Raw genomic sequence first — 21,083 nt, forward strand, 5'->3', positions numbered from 1 at the left:
CACTCCTTTCCTTCTCCCGGTAGGTGGACTAAGAGGGCGAGTGTATCTGCTTCCAAGTCTATATAGAGCACATCAGGGTATCAGGTGACCCTACTACAGAAAGTTCTAGACCCATGTTTCTGACCATTGACTGTTGGAGTTCCCAGAAAGAGAGCTGTTGTTGCTTCGAGCAGTCCTCTGACATTTAGAAAAATGGAAAAAATGCAGAATGTGCTAGACTAAGGGAGCGATAAAGCTTTGATTTGACACCTAAATCAAACCTGTGAGCATTGCTCTGATATTAAAAAGTAATTCCTGAACATAGATCATGTTTAAAATACAGCGAGTCTGATCAACTGATGGGACCCTGAGCAAAACACTGACCCTGAAAAACAAGTTAAAAAACGTCACCATGGTATTCTCAATAATTCTTGATAGCCTTAAACTTCTGGAATCATGCAAACATAAACAAACAATGTGCACTTTGTCTTAAACAGATGTTTGAGAATGGTAAAAAAAAACAAAATAAAAAATCCTCAAATTTAAGTCAGATGTTAATACCATCTGCAGTATAGGGACTGAAAGGTGAAGGCTCATATTATTAGTTTGCTAGAAATACAACTTAAAAGCAGTGTACAGGAATTAAAACACATGCTAAAAAGACACATTCAGAGTTTTTCGGAGGTGCCGATTAAATCAGTAGTTGTAGAGAAACGTATTTTCTTCCATTCCAAAATTTGAATTCCAACATGCTAATTTTCCAACACCACATAAAAAACTATCTTCATTAGTTTTATTGAGGTATAATTTTAAGTGGAAGACCATTAATAGTGCAGCATTACAATTTTAAGGTTATTTACATTGTGAGTCAAGTAAAACAAATTGTGATTCATTCTCTTACATGTGCAGTAAGAACCAGCCAAAATTTTCCTTTCCCTTACTGCACGCTCCCTCTGCCAGAGCTCAAAAAGTAGATATCTATTCTTGTTGCATATGCCACTTTGACACATAAGCCATCTGTCATTTAATATAACTTCAGTTCATTGCAGACACCACCTGTTGCAACACACCAGATCTTACTCATCACACATGACAGTTATGTTTTTTTCCAGGAGTTGAATATTGCACAACATGCAAAAAATAATCCTCTAAGATCTGATTCTGAGGTAATGAGGTATTTGCTAAAAGCTCTTTGTATTATGGCAGTTCATGAGAGCAAACAAAATGACTCACAGTATGTGTCGGTCTACATTCATACAAAAAATATACATTTAATAACAATAACAATAACTGATGAAAAAGTAAGCAGCCATCAGTACTTCAGTGTGTTTCCCTCAGGAGTATGAAGAATGCGTGCCATCTAAACTCCAAATAGAGATTACCGGTCCCTTGTTCCAAATTACAGTTTCAAGTGTGAGATATTTAAATAGTTAATATCACTTTAAAACAAATAAACTACGAAGCTGATAAAGAAAGTCTTCCTCCTTGCTTTTGTGTGCTCTACAGTGCCCATTCATGTAGTCCCAAGCACAGCGCTTGCAGTAGTTGTAGAAGTGGTGCTCTGCCTTCTTCAGTGTGCTGTTCAGGTCCAGTGTTCCCTGAAGGCTGCAAAAAAAGCAAAGTTTTTACCGACACAATCAAACAGATTCACAAATGCACAATGATTTGTACGTCTCAGCATATAGACAAACCTGCTCGTAAAATGGATAAGCTGTACATCGTCTCTGCACCGCATCAGAGACTCTCTGTTGTCTAACAGAATGGCTGCACAGATGAAGAGCTCAAAGGTGAAGTCAGTGTTGATGGCCTGCAGTTCTGACTGTGAATTATCCTCTGCGAACATCAACATCATCAAGACATATCACTAAATAAATGTAACACATGTGACAGAGGTCACTGCTTTTCACATACAGCCTCATTTATTCTGTCAACTTGAGCTCTGTCAATCACCTGAGCTGTATTTTCGTGCCAACCTTTCCTGATAACGGGCTCGGTCTACTTGTTGGGAAATGAGCTCCAGGTGGTCACAACTCAGGATCTCGAACAAACGTAGCGCGTCACTGTGTTCAAATTCCCTCTGGAAACCCAGCAGCAGCCATCTATAAGAAGGATCAACACATGCACAAACAAATGTGAATGTGTAGTAAGGAGACACAACCATATGCGTTTGTAGAAAATTAAAATACAGAATGGTGCCAAAGATGTACCCTTCTGTGCTCATGCAGTACCTGTGGCAGAAGGTGAAGCTCTCCATGCTGTCTGTAACTAAGTGAGCGTGGAGCTGTGGGTCAAGTTCCTTCAACAGGGCCGCCTCCAACTCTAAAAGACTCAACTCATTCAAATACTTGTATAGTATACAACATAATACAATCTATCACTTTGTTACACTTATGTGCAGACAACAACTTGTGCTCTGGACAAATAATTTTTCAAGTTCAGGAACTGTTTTCAATGTCCTTGTTTTACCACTAGAGGTCCTGACACTTTTTTGCAATTAAAATAGTGGAAAATTCTCATTTTCATGATTGACATATTGTGTAAATCTTATGAACATAACTTCTAATACTAACTTTTGGTGTTTTGTTTTTGTTCTCTTTTACCCCTTTTCCACCGAGCTGGAGCTGGTGCTGGTTTGGAGCCAGAGCCTGACTAAGCACCGGTTCTTTGCTTTTCCACCGCCAAAGCTCCAGCCCAGAGCCTCAGAACGGGTGCCAGAGCAAGCACCAATAGTGATGTGTTGGTCACGAACGATCCGACTCTAATACCCCTTTTCCACTGGGCTGGAGCCAGTGCTGGTTCGGAGGTAGTGCTAGAGCCAGTGCTCAGTTGGTGCTAATCCAAGCACCTCTTACGAACCTGTTGCTTTAACTCATTAGCTGACCAGCGTGGCATTTAGAGAGGGTTAAAGATTTGTTGATTAAAAGTACTATTTTTATCATTGTTTTGCCAGAGCTGTCCTCTTCTTCGTTTTCTTCTTCTTCTTCTTCTTCATTTCCGGCAGGCTAGATGCCTTGTTGGCGTCATGTTGCTGCCTCTCACTGGTGAATCATGGAAGTGCTTCAAAGGCGCGCGCTGGCTACGTTAAACAGTGACGTAATCGCGTGGCTCCTTGCCGGTGGAAAAGCAACAGGTTCGTAAGAGGTGTTTGGATTAGCACCAACTGAGCACTGGCTCTAGCACTATCTCCGAACCAGCACTGGCTCCAGCCCGGTGGAAAAGGGGTATTTGTTCTGCTCTATTTTGTAACTCTTACCTATTTTTCTGTGCAGACCATCAGCCCTGAAGTCCTTGGAGAACTTCTCCATGTAGCAGGAGAAACTCCAGAAAGTGTCGACCTCAGAGTCAAGGACCTCAAGGAACCGACTGCACAGGTCATTCATTCCCTGGGCATAACTGACCTCTAAAATCCACAACCAAGTGGTGCAAAAACAAGGTAGGTCAGTGTAACAAATACACGCTATCATTGCTGTCTGATCTAGTCAGTGTCAATAACGCTGACATGGGTTCATTCTTGTTTACCTGGATGAAAAGCAGCATAAGTGATGAGGATATCTCTCAACACCAACAGATTGCCTGAACCTTCACCCCTGCAGACACATAAAGTATTTGTGTGGCATAAGTGAGCTAGATTAGTTGGAAACCTCAACCTTAATCACTGATACAAAGTATCAACGAGGATGTGACATTTGTTTCAGTTCAAACATTTTAGAGTATGTAACAACGAAATTGGATTTCCCCGAACATCCTCACATTTAGGAAAGACAGGAGCAAAACAGACTGGTTCTGGAGCACTGAGGGGCAGGAGAAACAAATATCTTGGTAGCTACAAATTATGTTTTTTCCTTTGTGTGTCTAAATTAGGGTTGCAAAGGGGTGGAAAATTTCCGGAAAGTTTCCGGTAAATTTCCATGGGAAGTTAAACTGGGGAATTTTGGAAATATTCCAAATTGGAAACTTTCCATGGGAATTATGGGAAATTATGGGAATTAAATGGGAATTTATAGGAAGTAAATAGGAATTTATGGCAATTGAGGGTAATTTAGTTGAAAGGTATCTAAGCAAAAATAATTGTTTAGTTATAAGCAAAATAATACTATTAAAACAGTATGAAAAGTAAATCTACTGTATGATATTTGTAAGTTAAACACCACCAAATTTGTCAAATATATTAAATTATAAAATCATTTATAATTTAATATAAAAAAACAACTAAATGTTATTATTCTTAATGGTTTCACACACAACTCTGAAAAAATACAACAATGTGTCACATCCCTGAGGGGGATGTGTCCAAAAATGTATCCTGGTGGAGATACAACTCAAAATATACAAGATGTTTTTAAAACTATTTGTTATTGTTATTTACTTAGGTGCAAATGATATAACTAGTAACATCAAAGTTCCACTCCTGTCTGTTAAAGTGATATTTACTGTATAAATTGTCGTTTATTTGGTTTTGACCAGTTTTATTTTTTCCTCCATAAGGCTAAATATAGCACACATAAAAATATCCCTAAATATATTACCATATAATGTCATCAAAACTTACTTCTTTTATACAGTCTATGGCTTCAAGTTGTGTGCTCTGGGCTCAAAAGTGTGGTCCAGAATCGTAGAAATAATCTGTGCATGTGATGGAGGAATGCACAGTGCATGTAGGGAGTGTGGTCTCAGTAGCCCTGCAGTAAACAGTGTGCTATGTGAGCATGTGATAGCATAGATATTCAACTGTACTGCATGATATCTGGTTGTTTTAGTCAGGATTATGCTAAAATATTATTTTACACAACTATATTTAAGTTCCCTAATAAGAACATACCTTCAGTTTAGTAAATTCCCATTAATTCCCGTTAATTCCCATGGAAAGTTTCCAAGTTTGAAAATTCCCAGAATTTTGCAACCATAGTCTAAATTCAAAACACATATGTGAAGCATTAAAGCCTGATCAAAGAGGGACTTGCTTGACAAAGCAATGTCCGAGTTCTTGTGCTGAGTGCTGTGCAATACTATGACTTGATTTGTGTAAACATGAAAAAGTTCATGTGGCTATACGTATTACAGAAGGAACTTGTTTTAAAAGCAATTGAAACCTGACTTAACACAGTCTATTGCTCTCTTTGTTTGGCTTGTCTCTGTATCAGCTGAGGTAAGCGGAAAGTCAGTAATCTCTTCTTGTCCAGATGTTTTCTCCAGCTAACTTCTCATTAAGGTTCAGCAATCAAACTCCACACATAACTCCATGAGTCATATCTTAAATCTACTTTTTAATGGGCAAAAAGACCATAATAATGGCTACCACTCACTGGTAATAGCTCAGGTCTCTGTTAGTTCTTGGGACATCTTTGTCAATGATTCGTATGGCTTCCCGTAGCTCTTCCTGGTCAAATGTGTCCCGCTCAAACAATATCTGGTAACAGGAAGACAATGTAGTAAAAAAATAACTCAATCCTATCTTATTGTTTTATTAGAAAAGGGAGTAAACATGTATTGGCTGTAAATTAGTTTCAGTAGTTTCTTGTTTGCTAAGTGCACACATTCTCCAGACTGAAGTGCTAAACATGTCAGTCTCACCAGTACAAGGAGGTCAACTGATACCATAGGTAAATAAATGACAAACAGTGTGTTTAACAAAATTAGATCCTGTTGAGTGATTACACTGAACATACTCTACTCCTCCCATGTTAAACAGTTTTTTCCCACCAAACAATGCCAAAGAAAATACATTAATTGGAAACCGCATCGATCTAGATAATAACCAAAGAATAAATGTATTGAATAGGAAACACAAGCACATATAAAATATAAAAATATAAAGATTAGAATTATACTAACATATATTCAACATATCAAACCTGTGCCTGCAGCTCTAAGAAAGTCAGCCTGTCCCTGACCTCACTCTGGTCTTGGGCCTGTTGCTGGACTTGTGCTTGCCTCTGGTCGAAGTACCTGACTGCTGCCACCAACTCAGCTGGTATGAAGATAGATAAATGGCAGGGCAGTGCAAAAGAGAAAGAGAAAATCAGGAGTGATTAGGTTGACACACTTTAGTGCCAAGCTGAAAGGACTTCAACATGACAGGGTTTGTGCATGCTTGGGCGTTTACCATCAGTGCCATTGAGGTGCATCCGCACAGCTGACGGAAGGAACTGCTGCCACTTTCTTTTCATGACCTGGTAACGTATGGCCAACTGCTCCTGCAGCAGAGGACGCTCTAAAGCTGTCGAGCTGCATGGGTACATCCCAAACAGGAAGCGCCACGCCAGGCCACGCTCAGAGGGAGAGACACCACCTTCACAAGGATTGAAAACCTTTGCATCATTTACAGTGGACAAATATATACTTGACTCGTATGTTTTCAAGCCTGGAGATAATAACAAATCCTAAATGTAAGAATCAGCTGAGAAAGTCTGGGCACAAGAGGGAATCTGAGATGCCATACGCTCTTTAGAAAACAATAGCTGCTTCTAGGTTTGGTGAACTTTACTCTGTTTTCAGGGGGATTTGAGACAATATCTTATGTAATGTTTTGCTCTGCAGGTTTTTTAATCCACATCACAGATGCTAGATTCAGTGTGATGTTTTTACCTATGTGACAATGTATGGGATGTACTGAAGATGCCTCTGAAACACTAATCAAATGCTATCCTCATTTTTCAGCATCACACACTTCACTGGAAGTCTTCCTCTGACTGTGGAATCTCGTGATTTTATTCAGCTTCTTAGAAATCTTGCCAACTCTATAAATGGTATTTGTTGTTTTGTCAAAGTGGTCACACCAGGGTTCTTTGCTCGAGGGGGGTCAACACACATGTAAATGTTAGATTTTTGAGAATAGTTCGACTGTGGCTGAAATAATGTCCTGAAGCAACACATCACTTGACTTTCTCTTGGTTTTGAAGGAATAACTATGGTAACAATTCAGCACATGGAACAAGGCTGACCCTTGATGCATGTGATCATAAAAAGTCCTTGTTGTGTTATTTATTAGTGTAGGCAATTTTGAACTTTAAATTAATTTCTATTTTTGCATTTAGACAAATTTGCTCAATGAGAGTGGGTCATTTTTTTTAAACTTCAGATTGTAATTTTTTTTCTTTTGTATGTACAAGATTACATATGTAGGCTACATTTCTGTAGATGCAACTAAAAGCATGTCTAGCACAACTTCGTGGCTCTTTGCTGTCAAATCATATTATACTAATACAGAAAACATAAATTTAACAGGATTATTAAGGATTTTAAATTTCTATATGGGCTTTTTGAGATTATTGCAGATTTCCTTCTGCCCTGGTGTGACCTCATAATACCATAGCCTACCCACTGTATTTGTCAATTAAGTTCAAACTGAGCCAAATACTTAACCAATGCTGTATGCAAACTGTTTCATTACTTAGATAGATAGATAGATAGATAGATAGATAGATAGATCGATCTACCGTTTTTGAAAATGTGCATCCTCAGTCTTGACTCGTCCACCCTCCCCTCAGCGTCCATGACTCCGGGTAAGGTGAGACGTGCGGCGGACAGAGCAGGAGAACTGACCGCTGCTACTCTTCTCTGGAGACTCGGTGAGCCGTCCTCCTCTCCTGCTGTCTGCCGTGGATTTCCGTTAGTCAGATATTCCATCAGTACCTGCGGGATTCGCAATCACACCGTGCACAGGTGAAGAAAAGTTTGCTTGACGCAGCGCACCCACAGAGAAACTACCATCCTCCTATAATGCCTGAACAACACCCCACTTCCCGACGCCCATCTTCCTGCGCGCCTTCCAGGCTGAAATCAGCCAGGACGGATTTCTTCCAACACAGTCGAAACCCTCAAGAACATGAACCTTGTCGAGTTGCCTTCACAAAGCCATCTCCAGCTTTGTTGACTCGCATTCAGCCATCTGGGAGTCATATGACTGCACCTTGAGTTCCGAGTTTGGCCCACATTCCAGGTGGAGTCCAGACTTCAGTGCCAAAGTTCACTTTGGATTTATGAGCCTATCTCGCTCCACCTAGTGGTTTTATTCAACTGCATCTCGCACCAAAACCTTTCCACAACAGTTTTACTTATGAATTGCCCCAACAAAATGTCCCTGAATGTACAAGTCAGGCGTCTCAACAGTAGCCTTGCCTTTCTGTGTTTGCTATGCTCTATAGCCTATTACAATTTTATGTTGATTAGAGTCCTTTTTTCAATTAAGGTTAATTAGATATGTTATTACACCTCTCCCCCTGTCCATCTTCCAGATAGTTTTATAACTGATACACTATAATACAAATGTTGTTTATTGTCTACAGTCCTGCATGGCTTTGCTCAGCAGTACCAATAACATGATTGAAGAAATGGGCCTTTAAAGGTAATCTGGTCCACGGTGCCTTCAGGTGTCTACAAATTCAAAATTTCTATACTGGCTTTTGGTTTTGATGGTTGTAGCTGCTGGAGTACTCTGCCTGATGTGTACTGATATTGACTCAGAGTCCATACAAACAAACATTACATTACAAACAAGAGATGCAAGTTTCAAGTGAGTATTATCCATCAAATCTAGCACACTGTACAGTGTTTTTAAATAAAATGACAAGTACAGACTATATGGAACAGCTTTACTGATACATTTCCGTAGTGTTTGCCTTCAAACTTACAGGAAACGTACTTTTTAAAAAGAAATTTGTCACTGAAGCAACAGGAAACAAACGTGAGGGTCTCACATGAATGTTAAGATCTAAGAGGTGTTTCTTATGAAGTATGAACCCAACGTAAATATAAATTCTGCTATTGAACACAGGTCTAGAATGGGAAGTTAATGTCACTAACACAATTAATGCAACAAGCGGTGAATATGTTCAGCTTTACTGGAAATTGCTTCAGCTAAGTAACTTTAAAACTGACGACAAGGACCCAAACGCATTCCTTTTTCACCCAAATAAAACATTTGTTGTCAAGAAGTACAGAGGAAGGACCAGGCTCGAGACAAAAATAAAGGAAACTGCTCCCTCAAGATCTTCAACATCACTGCCAATCAGCCAAAGAAGAATTTAATTGTAGTTGCAATTTAAAACAATTTTTACATGCTTGAGTAAAGTGATACATAACTACTTCATATGTTTCTCCCTCTTAACCATGGTATAACTTTTTTTTTCTTCAATGCTCTGTTTATTAATTTTTCCAAGATGAAAACAAACATAACATAGAAACATCCCCCAACAGTCTCAGCAATAAGGAAAATAAATAAACAAATAATAATATGTACATACCCACATACATATGCCTACATATACACACACGTACACACACTGCATCCATATAAATAACCGTATAAGTATTAACATATATTCAAGAAATATACACATGTGCACTTATACCTACATACTTATACCCTACCAGTTAGCAATAGTAGTATTAACAGAAATTAACAATATCCATCATTGTACTAATAATGTAATAATTACCAATTCAAATAAAATAAATAAATAAAATACAGTGGGAATACAAAGAAGAATAAACAAATAAACAAATAAATAAAAGTAGGAGTAAAAATAAATAAATAAGTAAATAAATAAATAAATAAATTAATAATAATAATAATAATAATAATGATAATACAAAATAAATAAATAAGAATATATATATGTCTGTGTATGTATATATATATATGTATGTATATATACACACATATACAAATAAAGGTGGGTCTTTCTATTATCTAGTTCCAATTACAGAAGCTTGCCCTAGCTGTAACAATCAAGTAAAGAGGAGGAATATATAATCTAATTTGAAGAGGAGGTATTAGTCATAGGTGTCATTGTCTGGTTAACTCACACATTTACAGTCAAGTTATTATATAAATTGTAAAAAAGGTGTCCACATCTCATAGAACTCTACAGCTGTGCCCCTTACAATGCATGTTAGTTTTTCTAATGCCAGAGTACAGGACATTTCTTTAATCTATTGTTTAGAGTTTGGTCTCTCATAGTCCTTCCATCTTAAAGCTATTACTTGTTTGGCTTGTAAAAGACAAAAATGGATGAGTTTCCATTTCTTTGCATTTATGAGGCAATCTTCAGGGTATATATGTAGTAGACACAGTTCAGTCTTTACAGGAACAGCAACACCTGTCAATTCAGAAATCAAGTCAAGGACTTCTCTCCAGTATATCTATCTATCTATCTATCTATCTATCTATCTATCTATCTATCTATCTATCTATCTATCTGTCTATCTATCTATCTATCTATCTATCTATCTATCTATCTATCTATCTATCTATCTATCTATCTATCTATCTATCTATCATACAGTGGAACAAGGTGCCAGTTCCATTATTACATTTAATACAACCATCAGGAATATTAGGGTTGAAATGGTGCAGTTTGACAGATGTGATGTATGTCCTAAGCAACCACTTATATTGTAACAATCTGCATCTAGTATTTATGGATTCAGTTTGAGCCATATGCCTTCTCCCACTTTTCAGCAGTGATATCTAACTGAAGGTCATTCTTCCAGGCAATACAAGTGTGAGTTTTCTTTAAAATTCATCCAAGGTATAACTTTTACTCCTGCTGAGAACTGATGCACAATGTCTTATGTGTTTATAGATGCAGTTGTCTAAAGATAAAAGTCAGTTGAAAATGATGGCACTTTAAAATACATTTAGAAAAGAATAAAAATGTGTGAATAATTTGCAATTAATCGTGAGTTAGCTCATGACAATCATGTCATTAATCATGATTAGATATTTTAATCGGTTGACAGCCCTAAAAAATACACTTTAGCTTCAAATGAGTATCATCCGTCAAATGTAGCACACTGTACAGTGTTTGTACTTTTAAATAAAATGACAATACAGACTATAAGGAACAGCGTTACTGATACATTTCCGTATAGTGTTTGCCCTCAAACTTAACAGGACAAGTTTATGACAGTAAAACTTCACTTTTTTGTCCCAACTTCCCTTTTTAAAAAGAAATTCACTGCTAAGCAACAGGAAACACACCCATGAATTTCACATCAATATTAAGATCTAAGACATTTTGCTCATGTCAATTGACAGAGCTCTACGTCTTCTGGATCACCCTCACAGTGAGTATTTACTTCTATACAGTGAACAGTCCTTATCTGCAGATTGTTGTAGTTTGTAGGCAACCAGAGGTAATTGATACAGTTGTAAAAGTGAACTATCTAGTCAGGATTTCAGGATTATGTTGGTTAACCTCAGAATGTCTTTCTTGGATCAGATGAAGCTGCAGTTCCTGGTTGAGTTTAGTCTCATTTTGAGCCTGGTCTCTAATTCAAAAGGTGGGTGACGTATTGTGTTTCATTGTTTGTTTTGTGGTGTTTCTTGTGAAGTATGCACCCAACGTAAATATAAATTCTGCTTTTGAACACAGGTCTAGAATGGGAAGTTAATGTCACTAACACAATTAATGCAACAAGCGGTGAAGATGTGATCATACAATGTGGGTTTAAGTATCCGGATAAGCACCATACAGACAATGTTCAGCTTTACTGGAAATTGCTAGATCAGCGAAGTAACCTTAAAATTGACGACAACGATAAAAACGCATTCCTTTTTCACCCAAATCAAACATTTGTTGTCAAGAAGTACCAAAATAGGACCAGGCTCGTCGGAGATAAAAACAATGGAAACTGCTCCCTCAAGATCTCCAACATCACCGCTAATCAGAGAAACATCTATTTGAGAATTATCGCAAAAGGCGACAATTATAGTTTCAAACACAACGTTGTCTCGATTTTTTTGTCTGGTAAGAATTTAATTGTAGTTGCAATTTAAAACAATTTTTACATGCTTGAGTAGTGATACAAAGCTAATATTTCATATGTTCCTCCCTCTTGGCCAGGTGTTAAACCAGACATTATTAACCAAGGTATAACTTTTACATTTCTATCATCTCATTCTTACATGGAATTTTTCTGTACCCAATAGTTGTAAAAAAAAAAAAAGTGTAGCAGGTTATTATATAATATAATGAAAGCTGTCGAAAACTCCTTCATTTTTTGCAGATACTACAAGTCCCCCTATTCCTTACTCTACTACTACTACTACTCAAGATCCAACCCGTAAGTTTGATGTTTGCATAGGTGGTTTTAAAGCTAAAAATCTGAAATTCAGTGTCCTTTTTTTAAAAGATCACTGTTCACCACACTCTTAATCTTCTTCACAGCGTCTTCAACTCCATGGTATATCATCTTTGTACCAGTCACTGCGGGTCTGATCATCATTTTTGTCACTGGAATTGTTTGTTACAAACACAAAAGGTGACTTCTCTTTAAGATCAACCAGCAAATAGAGTTTTGTTTCTGCTGTGTGTTTGAAATCCTCGTGTGACATACAGAATGATGAATTTGATAAATATTTGATCATAAGGCTATGGTAAACTGATAGGCCTATATGTTTTTTCACATTTCTTTTATAACTTAAAGTAACATACATGCCTCATAGCAATAACCTGTCTTCACAGATCAAAGTCTTTTACCAGGGAGGTTTCATGATAAATATATATATATATATATATTCAAGAAATATACACATGTGCACTTATACCTACATACTTATACCCTACCAGTTAGCAATAGTAGTATTAACAGAAATTAACAATATCCATCATTGTGCTAATAATGTAATAATTACCAATTCAAATAAAATAAATAAATAAAATACAGTGGGAATACAAAGAAGAATAAACAAATAAATAAATAAATAAATAATAATAATAATAATAATACAAAATAAATAAATAAATAAGAATATATATATATATATATATATATATATATATATACACACACATATACAAATAAAGGTGGGTCTTTCTATTATCTAGTTCCAATTACAGAAGCTTGCCCTAGCTGTAACAATCAAGTAAAGAGGAGGAATATATAATCTAATTCGAAGAGGAGGTATTAGTCATAGGTGTCATTGTCTGGTTAACTCACACATTTACAGTCAAGTTATTATATAAATTGTAAAAAAGGTGTCCACATCTCATAGAACTCTACAGCTGTGCCCCTTACAATGCATGTTAGTTTTTCTAATGCCAGAGTACAGGACATTTCCTTAATCTATTGTTTAGAGTTTGGTCTCTCATAGTCCTTCCATCTTAAAGCTATTACTTGTTTGGCTTGTAAAAGACAAAAATGGATGAGTTTCCATTTCTTTGCATTTATGAGGCAATCTTCAGGGTATATATGTAGTAGACACAGTTCAGTCTTTACAGGAACAGCAACACCTGTCAATTCAGAAATCAAGTCAAGGACTTCTCTCCAGTATCTCTATCTATCTATCTATCTATCTATCTATCTATCTATCTATCTATCTATCTATCTATCTATCTATCTATCTATCTGTCTATCTATCTATCTATCTATCTATCTATCTATCTATCTATCTATCTATCTATCTATCATACAGTGGAACAAGGTGCCAGTTCCATTATTACATTTAATACAACCATCAGGAATATTAGGGTTGAAATGGTGCAGTTTGACAGATGTGATGTATGTCCTAAGCAACCACTTATATTGTAACAATCTGCAACTAGTATTTATGGATTCAGTTTGAGCCATATGCCTTCTCCCACTTTTCAGCAGTGATATCTAACTGAAGATCATTCTTCCAGGCAATACAAGTGTGAGTTTTCTTTTAAATTCATCCAACGTATAACTTTTACTTTTCTACTATCTCTTACTCCTAACATTAACCCTTCTTACATGGAATGTTTCTATACCCAATAATAATAAAAAAAAAAATTAAAAATCCAACCTGTAAGTTTGATGTTTGCATAGGTAGTTTTAAAGCTAAAAATCTGAAATTCAGGGTGACTTCACTATATGATCAACAAGTCTTAAGAAATCTTAAGAAAAGAAAAGATCTTTTAAAAATTAAAATTAAAATAACCAAAAGATATTTGTTTCTATTAGTTGTTTAGTGTACTTTTGTTATACAGACATGATGAATTTGATGAATATGTTTAAGGCAGGCACAATATGTTAGAATAAAGCTATAGTAAAATGTAATCCTCTATATTACAACTTAATGCTGATTAAGGTAGATTTACAGTATTTATTCGGTTGATTAGAGAATTATCTTATTACACTATACTCGGAACTGAAATGTTGTTTATTGTCTACAATCCTGTATGCTTTTTCAACAGCATCAACGATGTCCTTGAATAAATGGGCTGCTCAGAGCCGATAGGTCATCTGGTCCATAGCGCCTCCTGGTGGCTCCAAGGGTTAACTCAAAATGTGTAAACCAGCCTTTGGTCTGGATTGTAGCTGGAATACTCTGCCAGATGTGTACTGATATTGACATTTATTGCAAAATAAAACCTGCCTGAATATTATATTTGCCCTGTAGCATTTGATTCACTTTTGTTGTGGTTTCCTTTTGTAAACAGTATTTAATTTTTTGAATTGCTTCTTTAAACTGCACAGCTGGATTAACCTGTCAGAGGCCCTCTGTGCAAACATTTGATGATCATGGGACTGTTCTGACACCCCACATACTGCTCTGTGCATTGTGTTTATTTCTACCTGTATGCTACTACCTGTATGGTCACAGCTTTAGTATGTTTCAGTTAATTTGCTGTAATTTGATCAAGTACAACTTCATTTAGGAGTATGCACCATGTGAGTGCAATATAACCTAAAATAATAAAAATATCAAAATTATATTTTGACTCAGGACCCTTCTACAAGACAGGGGCAAAACATTTGCTAATAATACAGGACCTGCTCAGTTGGTAATCCAGTTATGTAAGAGTGTTCTTTGTATTTTTCTCAGAATGAAATGTGGCAATGAATAAACCGGCTCACCTTTGCTGATAGAGAAACAGGAATATGCAGAAAATACAGGAATAGCAGATTGACAAGCTTTTTTTGTATTAAATATCATATTAATTAATTGTGGTTTACACATACAACAAATATTAAAAGAGTATAATCAAGTGTCAAAAGTAGGGAACTGGATAGACAAATTAATTAATTTAGTGGCCAAGCTGTTCATGGCCTTTAGACAAATGCTTAAAGGTGTCAACCCCCAACTTTCTTGTTCCCTGCTGCTGTGAATGGAAGTATGTATCCTTTTTTCAGTCCTGATACTGCTTTTCTTTTCTGTGTATATCATGTCTATTACACATCTGTCAGTGTTTGAAGAGGAATCCCTCCTGTGTGCTGAGAACTGATGCATAATGTCTTATGTGTTTATAGATGCAGTTGTCTAAAGATAAAAGTCAGTTGAAAATGATGGCACTTTAAAATACATTTAGAAAAGAATAAAAATGTGTGAATAATTTGCAATTAATCGTGAGTTAGCTCATGACAATCATGTGATTAATCATGATTAGATATTTGAATCGGTTGACAGCCCTAAAAAATACACTTTAGCTTCAAATGAATATCATCCGTCAAATGTAGCACACTGTACAGTGTTTGTATTTTTAAATAAAATGACAACACAGACTATAAGGAACAGCGTTACTGATACATTTCCGTATAGTGTTTGCCCTCAAACTTAACAGGACAAGTTTATGACAGTTAAACTTCACTTTTTTGTCCCAACTTCCTTTTTTAAAAAGAAATTCACTGCTAAGCAACAGGAAACACACCCATGAATTTCACATCAATGTTAAGATCTAAGACATTTTGCTCATGTCAAATGACAGAGCTCTACGTCTTCTGGATCACACTCACAGTGAGTATTTACTTCTATACAGTGAACGGTCCTTAACTGCAGATTGTTGTAGTTTGTAGGCAACCAGAGGTAATTGATACAGTTGTAAAAGTGAACTATCTAGTCAGGATTTCAGGATTATGTTGGTTAACCTCAAAATGTCTTTCTTGGATCAGATGAAGCTGCAGTTCCTGGTTGAGTTTAGTCTCATTTTGAGCCTGGTCTCTAATTCAAAAGGTGGGTGACATATTGTGTTTCATTGCTTGTTTTGAGGTGTTTCTTGTGAAGTATGCACCCAACGTAAATATAAATTCTGCTTTTGAACACAGGTCTAGAATGGGAAGTTAATGTCACTAACACAATTAATGCAACAAGAGGTAAAGATGTGACCATAGAATGTAGTTTTACGTATCCGGATGAGCACCGTACAGACGATGTTCAGCTTTACTGGAAATTGCCTTATGGAAGTAACTTTAAAACTGATGACAAGGACCAAAACGCATTCCTTTTTCACCCAAATAAAACATTTGTTGTCGAGAAGTACCAAGGAAGGACCAGTCTCATTGGAAATAAAAAAGAAGGAAACTGCTCCCTCAAGATCTCCAACATCACGGCTAATGAGCGAAACATCTATTTGAGAATTGGCGCAAAAGACAATTATAGTTTCAGAAAAAAACCAAACCACTTTGTCTCGATTATTGTGTCTGGTAAGAATTTAATTGTAGTTGCAATTTAAAACAATTTTTACATGCTTGAGTAGTGATAGAAAGCTAATATTTCATATGTTCCTCCCTCTTGGCCAGATGGTAAACCAGACAATAATAGCCAAGGTATAACTTTTACATTTCTATCATCTCATTCAACGTTTCTGTACCTAATAGTTGTAAAAAAAAAAGAAAAAAAAAAGTGTAGCAGGTTAATATATAATCATAATGAAAGCTGTCGAAAACTCCTTCATTTTTTGCAGATACTACAAGTCCCCCATTCTTTACTACTCAAGATCCAACCTGTAAGTTTGATGTTTGCATAGGTAGTTTTAAAGCTAAAAATCTGAAATTCAGTGTCCTTTTTTTAAAAGATCACTGTTCACCACACTCTTAATCTTCTTCACAGCGCCTCCAACTCCAGTATTATGGTATATCATCTTTGTACCAGTCACTGCGGGTCTGATCATCATTTTTGTCACTGGAATTGTTTGTTACAAACACAAAAGGTGACTTCTCTTTAAGATCAACCAGCAAATAGAGTTTTGTTTCTGCTGTGTGTTTGAAATCCTCGTGTGACATACAGACATGATGAATTTGATAAATATTTGATCATAAGGCTATGGTAAACTGATGCACCTATATGTTTTTTCACATTTCTTTTATAACTTAAAGTAACATACATGCCTCATAGCAATAACCTGTCTTCACAGATCAAAGTCTTTTACCAGGGAGGACTCTGGATATTACGCAAATTTTAGCAAAGCATCCTCAAACCAGGCCAAGAGGTTTGTTTCATGATAAAACTGCATGTATGTGATGTGTGTGTGAGCAATTCAGGGAACACTGATGATGTTTGTGGATAACTTTGACTCCAGAGGGAACAGTTATTCAACCAGAAAATGAAATACACATATTTCTAGTGTCCTGGTTCTTAAAATAGTTATCTTTTGTGATTTTAGAAAAGAATTGGGCAAAAAACAAGACAAAGAACTACCTGAACTGAAGGCCTTTGATGAACCTGTCTACATCAACCTGGAGGTACAATAGCTGAACTCCGTAATGTTTTTAATAGTAGCTCAGACATGCTCGTTTGATAACTAAAGTTGACCTAACTTCTGTCTTTGCAGGCCCCTGCAGGTCAGATGGAACAACCAATGGATCAAAGTATGGGTCATACAGACAATATTTATGCAAATATGGATTATTCTAAATAGTTTTAAAAAACTGTATCTCACAACTCTATTTGGACTTCCTCTTTAAAGCTATCTTTGTATTTTGCATTGTTTTGTGTGTGTGTGTGTGTGTGTGTGTGTGTATGGGTGGGTGGGTGGGTGTGGGTGTGTGTGTGTGAACGTGTCATGTTGTTGAATCCATAATGCCTGGATTGTCTTATCATGAGGAACAAAGGATGCATTTCTCCTACCTGATTTCATCAAAGAAAGACTTTGTATCATTGCAAAACAAAGAACAGCTGGTTTACAATCATGACTTATTTACTGATTAATTATTTATGGATGCAGGATCTGTGAGATGCCAGCCAGATATTGTTGTGGATTTATAAAGTATGAGCAATGTGTGGTTTATAATATGTTTGTATGTTTTATGTTTCTAGACAAAATCATCTCTGTTATCAGTTTGTATGTTTTTAATAAGGAAGTAAAGTACTGTGTATCACAGCTGAGCTGACAATGGTAGCGCCAGTTGACGGGAGCTCCATTGCTAAGAGCAACTGATTTACTATAGTCAGTTCAGTTTGAAGGTTCAGTGTTAGGTATTTGTTCGTGCATATTTTCTGGGCACATAAGAATAAATATTCTTGACAAGCGCTAAGGTTCACAGCTCAGCTCATCCAGCTTACCTGCTTTTACTGCTAGCACATCTAGCAGATGTGTCTGGTGAGCCATTACAGTGTCATGATAGCACACAATTAGTAAAAAATTGGAACTTGACCATTGTCAAACAAATTATATTATTTGGTTATTTTTTCAGAGTTGCTGTCTTTATTATATTATACTGCAGTTTAACGAGCATTGAGGCTGCTCAACTTAGTGCTGTATTGGGCTACTGTAGGATGCAGGAAGTAATATCAAGCATTTAGCACATCAGTTTTGCAAGGCGTTTGTAACAGCTCAACTGGAGTTCTGTTTTCTGTAGAACTTTTGCATGAAATTTTAAAAAGCCAGTCAAAAGGCTAGGGAGGGGTTAAAAGCTGTATAACTTCACCGGACAAATTTCAGGTTTGGTTATGTCAGTTACATCTAGTCTTTCTTAACATGTTTGCCAATTCACTTCCTGTCATCTGTGCTGGGGCAGACACTTCTGTTTTTTTTTTGTTTTTTTCCCCTCATTTGGTCTCTTATACACAGACTAAAATATTATTTGTGATATGACATTTAAGTTAAGGACTGTGCTGAGAATAAAGTGTCAAAAGTGTCATCCCTTGTCTTTTTTTTGTGGTGGTGGTGGCGGATAAAACAGCTGTATAGAAGTATGATAGCAAAGGTGCCACTTTTATTTTAATGTTCCTAATCTATTTTCAGTTGGTTAGTAAAGGTTACAGAAGTCCTTGAACTTTGTATTCAGTCAGTTTTCTACTTTCAGACTCTATTAAGACACAGACAACAGAATATAGAGGTAATGCAAAATCAGTTATTGCGTAAATGGTAAATGAGTGTGCTGTTAACACTGAATTATTATCGATCGTATCATTGCCCGCTTTGTACTTCCCCACTAAATGAAAAAAAAGAAATTTGACACAACCATAAGTGATAATACTGTGCAAAATAACAGATAGATAGATAGATAGATAGATATACTTTATTCATCCCTATAGGGGAAATTCATGTATCCAATAGCTCATACATATACATAAATAAATATATACATAAATACATAAGAACAAATAATGTATACAAAAAACCTAAAAGTTATAAATAATATGTACAAAAAATCTACAATAAAAGGATATTAAGAGGAGGAAAGACTATTTAGAATTATTGCAGTGCCCATCACTATCTTATGATGTTATCATTGTATGAGTCTGATGGCTACAGGTACCTCCTGAACCACTCTGTCTTACAGCTCAGTGAGATGAGCCTCCCGCTGGCAGAATTGCTCTCCTGTGCAAGATTTTGTATGGACGGTGTTTGGTGTTATTCATAATGTCCTGTACCTTTACACCTGTAGCCCTTTCTACAACCTTCACCAGTGTCTCTGCCGAAATCATCATCATCATAAATTATTAATCAGTTAACAGATACTTTTTTAGGGTCACACATTATAATCTTGTAATAAGGGAGGAATATGAATACTTTATTATCATCTAGAAAAAACTAAATCCATAAACCAATGTGTCAGACTTGGATAGCTACTTTATTCCAAAACAGGAGGCTGAAAAGATTTTGCTGATGAATAAGGACCTTGGTTGTATCAGTGTCCTGCATACTTGGCCCTGTCTTATCATCATAGCTGAGAGTCTGTCATTGTCCCACGGTTTGTCTCTTATCCTGTTTTCAGGGTGTTTTCATGTATCCAAACCACAAATACTTAATGCAGTGTGTCTGGTGTGGCCCATCAGATAGGGTGAATTGTCCGGTATTCGTAGGGTTGATCTCTGGCTCCTCGTCTCCACATGCTGAGGTGGCCTTGACACTGAACCCTAAATTGCTTGTCATGGTTAGACCAATGCCCTTTATATTGTGCAAACAGGTGAGTAAGAGGCAAATTGTCTGGCACTTTGGTAAAAACAGTCTATTTATCAAAACAATACCACCTAGATGATGATCATATTACACTATGCTGTAAAGTTACTTTGAAAATAAACCATAGACTTCTACCAAAGCACCAGTATTATTTCTTCTTTGTGAGGTTTTATGAGTCATTTAACTGAGCATGAGATGAATTTTCAAAATATGGCAATGTGCTTTGACAGCAAGGGAGGGGGGATTTCCTCAATTTTTATTTCCTCAAAAAGAAAGTTTTCTTAAGTGTGTCATTTCCCTTTAAATGTCTTAAGAATAACTGATTGCTGAAAAGCAAATTGTACATGTGCTGATGAAACACGTGATTAAATGTGTGATATAGAGAGTGTGTGTGTGTCATCTAATGCAGACTTTGTTGCTGGATCTGTGAGAATAGGTGCAGTTTTCTCAATGACCCTGGATACCATCAGTTAACCACACAACACCCCTGTGTTTACTGCTCCTTTTATAATTTATCTCACATTTTTCCATCTGGACTTTAGCAAAATGTATCTTCTGTCCATGACTGGAACTCAGTGTTCTGTGGAATTTCTTTCTGTATTCATTAAAAGACATAAAATGTTGAAAATTTGATAAACAATAAGGGAGTAATCACATATTGCAACAGTTTCTGTCTTTAAGTGACTGCCGTATCTGTATGAACACCAAATACTCACACTATGTGCTCACCTCTTCATTTAACACTTGGTAACACTTGCATTTTAAAGGGCAAACCCTGACTATAAATATGACATTCAAACACACTGAACACATCTCACCAGCAACGACATTAAAGGCATAATCATTCAGCCATTAAAGGGATTCAGAGGTGAGTAAATAACTGGTTTATCTGAAGCAATACAGTAATACATAAGAAACAGTACAATACAGTTTAGTATGTCTTTTATTGCCTTTATTTAACTTTAAATACCATTTCCTTGATCACCAGTGATGGAGCTGAAGCTGTGGCTTTCC

General features: G+C 36.4%; 1 protein-coding gene and 1 long non-coding RNA gene across 2 annotated transcripts; one reads left to right on the plus strand and one right to left on the minus strand.

The window, feature by feature from the left end:
* Positions 1-1,214: 1,214 nt before the first annotated feature.
* On the minus strand, positions 1,215-7,948 carry si:dkey-238d18.4 (TBC1 domain family member 15). Its single transcript, XM_053327588.1, has 10 exons — positions 7,416-7,948; positions 6,083-6,268; positions 5,832-5,947; positions 5,283-5,386; positions 3,499-3,566; positions 3,233-3,379; positions 2,208-2,298; positions 1,930-2,078; positions 1,671-1,812; positions 1,215-1,584 (listed from the first exon to the last, which is right to left on the minus strand). Exons 1-10 carry the CDS (start codon positions 7,603-7,605, stop codon positions 1,416-1,418), a joined length of 1,362 nt encoding a protein of 453 aa, XP_053183563.1. The 5' UTR covers positions 7,606-7,948; the 3' UTR covers positions 1,215-1,415.
* A 3,675-nt stretch (positions 7,949-11,623) lies between these two features.
* On the plus strand, positions 11,624-12,007 carry LOC128366785 (uncharacterized). The gene is made up of 3 exons (XR_008321899.1): positions 11,624-11,732; positions 11,829-11,855; positions 11,992-12,007. It is a non-coding gene; the product is annotated as an uncharacterized LOC128366785 (long non-coding RNA).
* Positions 12,008-21,083: the final 9,076 nt, after the last annotated feature.

Source organism: Scomber japonicus, chromosome 10, assembly GCF_027409825.1.
Source record: "Scomber japonicus isolate fScoJap1 chromosome 10, fScoJap1.pri, whole genome shotgun sequence".
Lineage (NCBI taxonomy): Eukaryota > Metazoa > Chordata > Actinopteri > Scombriformes > Scombridae > Scomber > Scomber japonicus.